The sequence below is a fragment of the Orbicella faveolata genome, unplaced genomic scaffold (genome assembly GCF_042242905.1).
Source record: "Orbicella faveolata isolate gen_17 unplaced genomic scaffold, um_ofav_v1 contig_34, whole genome shotgun sequence".
Classification (NCBI taxonomy): domain Eukaryota; kingdom Metazoa; phylum Cnidaria; class Anthozoa; order Scleractinia; family Merulinidae; genus Orbicella; species Orbicella faveolata.
Genome location: NW_028301563.1, coordinates 16540001 through 16545927, shown reverse-complemented (window position 1 = coordinate 16545927; position 5927 = coordinate 16540001). Strand labels below are relative to the sequence as shown.

General features: G+C 39.0%; 1 protein-coding gene across 3 annotated transcripts in view; it reads left to right on the top strand.

Moving 5' to 3' along the window:
- Positions 1 to 323: 323 nt before the first annotated feature.
- Positions 324 to 5927, top strand: part of LOC110041590 (uncharacterized) — a 27275-nt gene continuing 21671 nt past the window's right edge. For 2 of the 3 annotated variants that reach the window (XM_089270482.1, XM_089299095.1), the window contains exons 1-3: positions 324 to 776; positions 2800 to 2949; positions 4119 to 4271. In XM_089270482.1, the coding sequence (XP_089126608.1) occupies positions 671 to 776; positions 2800 to 2949; positions 4119 to 4271 (409 nt within the window). In that variant the 5' untranslated portion in view covers positions 324 to 670. Of the gene's footprint in view, positions 777 to 2771; positions 2950 to 4118; positions 4272 to 5927 lie in introns of those variants that run through there. The other variant, XM_089270483.1, reaches the window with a different exon arrangement.

The window sequence follows — 5927 nt, the reverse complement described above, 5'->3', positions numbered from 1 at the left end:
AGTCATACACCTCAGCTTATTTGTAAGAACACGCGCGCTAAATGGCTTGTCCGCAATCCAGTGTTAGGCAGCATATTTGGCGTAACGCACTGACCTTTACAAATGAAAGGTTATTAGTAAGTGATGCTCTTCGCACAAATGCGTTTGTTGTTTGATCGTTAAAAAGAAAAAAAGAAAAGAAAAGAAAAGAAAACAAAACAAATCAAAACAGTTTTAAGGTCCTTTAACAAAACGAAGATGCCAGGCAGCCTTAATTAAGCACCGCTTACTTCGATATCTATCTACCCATTAAAAGTACTGACAGCTGATAGTTTCTTTTTTTTTTTCTTCCTTTCTTTCTTTCTTTCTTTCTTTCTTTCTTTTGTTTTCTTCTGCGAGGAACGTTCGTGGGATAACTTACCCCCAAACATCTGCTCCGGAAAATGTATCCATTAATCTCTACTGCTAATAGGCTTGTCAACGTCTCCGATGTACAAATACGCTGCTCTAAGGCTTTGTTTTTCGCACGTCACGGAAGACCGTGACAAGACAAAAGAATGTCTGCGTAGGTGGCGAATGGGGGCTGATGTACAGTTTGCATACGATTTCCATGAAATAGGAGAATTGAATTTACGGTGGGCATAAATTTGCAGGCACGTAGAAGGGAACCTCATTTTGCTTTCAAGAAATCATGGCGACTAGTCTCCTTTGTTTCCTTGTAATCTTTGGTTCTCATTTACTTCTATGCTGCACAAAGCCTGTCGCTGAATGGCATGCGTCTTCGGTTGAGAATGCAGGCAAGTATAATCCAAATTGTTATGGGTGTACACCAACTTAGTCTTTCTGAGCTTAGTCACGGGGGCACTTAAGAAACGCTCTTGCTACCGGGACAAAATAGGCCTGGCGCTCTTCTAGATCTATTTAAATGTTAGTAAGTTCATTATAATTATAAAGTATAACCAGTCCTTTATGAAAAGGATGGTTTAGTTCTTAGATGCTTTTGACAACATGGTAACAGCTAACCAGACACGAAGTGTTTGCACAAGGTCAGAAATAGTTGACAGCAAAGAAAGAGAGTTCAACAAAGCAACAAGTCCTTTCGTTCGGTGATCGAGTTAGTTTTGATCAAGAAATTCGGTGCAAAAGATTTTGTCAGAGGTTAGGTCTCTGTTCGCATGCTACCACAAAACTGGACTTTTCCACCCAGGGGTCGGAGACTTACTGCTCTGTTTATATTTTGGCCGGATCAGCTCAGTAGAGAGTTCAAGTTCCGGAAATTGACTCAATTTTCGGCAAAACTTGTCTTGGCCGTTTTTAGTATAAATATATCACTGAAAAGATGTCAAGGGATTACAAAACTTTGACTGAAAACTTAAAGTGGTCCGAGTTATGGCGAACGATCGCTTGGCCGTTTTCATTGACAAGGTGCCGAAAGATTTTACAGTCGAAACACGCGTTACGCCATCTCCACAAAAAGAATACCCTTATGTTACGGAGAGTTCACGTGGTCCAAGAGAAACTAGGATTCATATAATATGTGGACACTCGACTCTGTCGCTCTTCTGTATTTACATTTTTTTAAAGAAAGAATTCTAATATTAGAACACCCCAGCAGCGATTTAGATGGCAACTTAAGGATAAGATCAACACCGAAATATTCAAAATATTCAAAGTTGGATTTACTATCTTTGATTTCATTATTGGAATTATAAATAACAGAGTAACAGCCTTGCTTGCTTCACATGCAGTCCATTCGCTTCCTGGCTCCTTTACTATCCTGTTACAATGTTGTTAGAAAGTTGCAAACGACCCTCTTTTCCCACACTTATCAGATCGGACAAAACCAATTGAAAGGTTAAACTCACAACGACAAATATTGAACAGAAAGCTATCAATAACGTTCAATAATCCTGCTCTCAAGAGCACAGGGTCGGTATTTTGAAGACCATAACTACAATAACTGTGAAAGCTTGTTTGACTTTCTCCTTTTCAGAGTATGTTTTCAAGCCATGTTTAAACATACTTATTAACCTAGCTCAATTACCTTAACCCAGGAGGGAATTGATAATTAATATTTTACACTAGTGGTTTTTCATCAGCATTTTTCTATGTTGGGGCCAAGAGCCAGCTCAAGATGCAATATCCAAGTTAAAATCCCTCAATTACGTTAGCCAGAGCACACACACACACACACAAATATTTTTACTGATGTTCCCCGAGCTTAAAAAAAACTGATGATTTCTCTCGTAACAAACAGATTGCAAGAGGACAATTGGCCTGTAAACAGATGTTAAAATAGTTGAACTTAATCACAAACACTGTTATCCTTTGGTCCCTTCAACTTCAGTATGAATAAAAAAAACACACTGCGGCCGGTGACAAACATGAAAAAAACAACGCACTTTGTAAAATTTTAAAGATTAACGTTTAGTCATGCGTCAACACACATCGAGATTATTCACAGCCCTCTATTTTCTCGATTTTTATTCGATCGTTGAATGCGCGGAGAGAATCGTGAGAGAACTAGACGCCAGCGCAAAACGAAAGACTTGACTGCGTACCCCCCCCCCCCCACCCCCGCGTAATTCGCGCTCGCTTCGCTCGCTTTTTCTTTCACGTATGAGGCCGTGAACAGTCTTACATACATCCTCAGAAGTCACTGTTTAGCCAAACTGAAAAAAAAAAAAAAAAAAAAAAAGCGCAATTGAATGTACGGTGAAAGATTGGAACCTAATGAAGAATGCACATGTATAAGAAATTAACATGCAGACTCTGCAAACAACAACAGAAAAATGATAACATTGATAACATTGATTCTAGAGTACGACAATGTTCATGGCCGCATCTTGGCAGTCAACATGGCGCATCTAAGAAAGAAAAGACAAACAGCTCAGAACAGCAGCCTGGGTGATAACAGGAACAACAGCCTGGGTGTTAACGCCTTTGATAGAATACAGGAAGCAAACGAAGGTAAGGAAGCTTCAGCTAAATGAGAGACAACTTTGAATATACATTGCAACCCCAAGGGCAGCAAATGAAATTTGCAATCCAGAACATTTTTTTTCAGTTTTGCCGATCAGCGCAAATGTACAACGAGCCAGTTTATCAAAATTAATCATGACCAGAGAAAATTATAATTTCGTGTCCACTAAGTAACCAACAAATGAGCATTCTTCAAATATCTTTGCTACATGCTAATAAATTCATGTCCGTAGTTCTACTCCCAATAAACATCCTGTCAAAATTACCCAGGCCGCAGACACATAATTTATAATTTTAAAAGTTTGCACTTGCAAAAACCATCAAAGGGCGTGACAGGAGGGCCAGAACGCCTTACCTATCTATTGTTCTCTTGGGAAAAACAATCGAAGATAGTTTTTCACAGCCAGCCAGCAGTTGAAAACCATTTTGAGGGTAAAGGATAAATTACATGTACATCAGGTAGTTATTAGTCCCGTGGGTTTCCAAGCCAGCACGACTGCTACTGGAGGGCAAATGTTTTTCTTGTAGCAGTATTTATGTCCCGGGGGGGTGGGGGGGTGGGCTCTCCCTTATATGGGCTTTGTAGGTATGTGCAGCCCAAAAGGATATGGTTTTTAAGCTGTTTTGGTCATAATTAGGATATCGGTTTGAGCCAGTTTGGTCAAAACAGGGTATGCTTTTTGCACTGTAGTCTTGAATTAGGTACGTTTTTTAGAAACTACTGTTTCATAATTATCGATAAGACCGATAAAAAAGCCCTTCATGATCACGATGCCTTTAACATCGGTCTGAACTAGGAAACTAAGTATAAGTTAGGTCTGAAACAGGCTACTGATTTCGGACAGGTCATAAATGGGGTCTCGAATTTTTGGTCAAGCCATAAATAGGGTAGGGCAAATCGCAGATTTTGGTCATAAATAGGGTAAAGGTTTTAGGAAGCGGGCTGCATATCCCCACCCAATCTTTATCGGATAACCCCCCCCCCCGCCCCCCTCCCCAGATTAATGTAGTCTTTATTATTATCGCGATTTTTGGAGTCTCCAACTAATTGACACAGCTAATTAAATTTCGAAGCAGGTATAACTACAAATGTTCCATTGGCTTTTTGCTGTTTCTTTGGTTATTAATTTTTCTGTATACTTCGTTTTCTCTGCTAGCAAACATTTCGAAGTTTTTTGAAGGCGACATTGTGCTTGATCCTGAATTGGAGGAAGACATAAGACATGGCGCGAACTCAAGAAATGGTCTAAGAACGCGCAAGAGGCTGTGGACCAGTCGTATTATACCCTATCACATTCCTTCGTGGATGAGTATGTATCTTTGTTCTTTTCTGCTGAATGTTTCTGCTGTGTTCTAGGATAAGGCTATGAAGGCCTTGGTATGTTTTCTCCGCGCGCGGAGAGCGTGCAACGGTTCAAGTAAAGAAGTTAGTGAAATATTCCTTTAGCTATTATTGACGCGACAAAACAATAAATAATTATGTAATTTTATATTTCAATCTCTGTATCAACTGAATTAAATGAAACCTGAGTCAAAATTAAAGTAGTTTACTGATAATGATAATATAATAATATTACTGTAGCCTTCTATTAGAATTCTACTAGTATACTAATGCAAACGCTGTAATCCGATTGGCTGAGCCCTTGCACACCATCAACCATTAGTGTGCAGTGGCTGGGGGTCTTTTTCGTTTTTCCAAAGTTTTGGAGGAAAAGTTTGATGCAAATGGATAATTAAATTCCTGAGAAGACTAAACGAAGGACATAAACGGTTTCTTGACTTTTGAAAAAAAAAACTGGTGCGTGCGCACACAACTTCAATTTTAAATGACATTTCAATCCCAGCGATCTTTTTAAGGCGCAAAGGTTAATGAAACAATTGGAAACCGTTATTCGAAGTAAATTGTAGTATGAATTCTACTAAAATAATTACATTATTTGCTCTCGACTTTTGATAGTTGATGAGGCCGAAGGCCTCATCAACTATCACCTGTTATAGTCCATCAAATATTTTCGCAAATATACAGCGTTATTATATGGCAAGATAGTCTTGAGGTAAATCTGAGCGTTCTGATTGGATCTATCTTGGTCGAGATTTCGCCATACGGACCGTTTCCACGGGAACGGTCATAGGCTGTGTATTTTTTTGTTTTCGAAAGTCGGCAAATTCAAGATTTGCTACTAAAACTACCAAAAGAAAACGTGTAAATACTCTCATTCTTCGCAAAGAAACTACCTAAAAGATTGATATTCTACAGAGCTTACAACATGGACGAGGAAGACGAATATTCACCAAGCGAATTTTATTGTTCTCGAGATCTGGAAACGTCTGATGTAGAAACTGAAACAGGCATCGGCGGAAGTCAGGAGGCCATTGACGATTTTATAAACAAACGAAAAAGTGCAAACACAAATAAGAAGACGGCCACTGATATGAACACTCTTCATCTCCACTGCCTGAAAAGTAAAGGTATTACAAATGAAAGGATTGAAAACCTACCCGCGACGGAGCTTGACCATCTTTTGTCCAATATTTTTTTCTGAACACACGCAGGTAAAATGGAGAAGAGTACGAACCAGCAACAATTTCCAGTTTTCAGCGCAATATTGCCCAGAATGAAAAGAAGCGTCGAATTGTTATCGAGAATGACGAGGGCGATTTACTTTAAGGCTACTTCTTCGTCAGCTGTGTATAACTTTGAATGATTTTTACAATAAACAACTTTGACTTTTCTTCATCCATATTTTGCGATGCGTAATGTGAGGGGAGAATTTGCCGATATTCACAACCATAAAAAGCCAACAGTTAGTAGTCAAGTGAAAGTCCAATTACCATGGTAACCACCTGTCTATCTATTTTATTGTGTAACACCTTGTAGTAAGAACAACCTGAAGTTGTAAGCTGTTAATATTTACGAGCATAATAACTGACTGCCTATGATGGAATAGCCTTAGAACAACAATGAG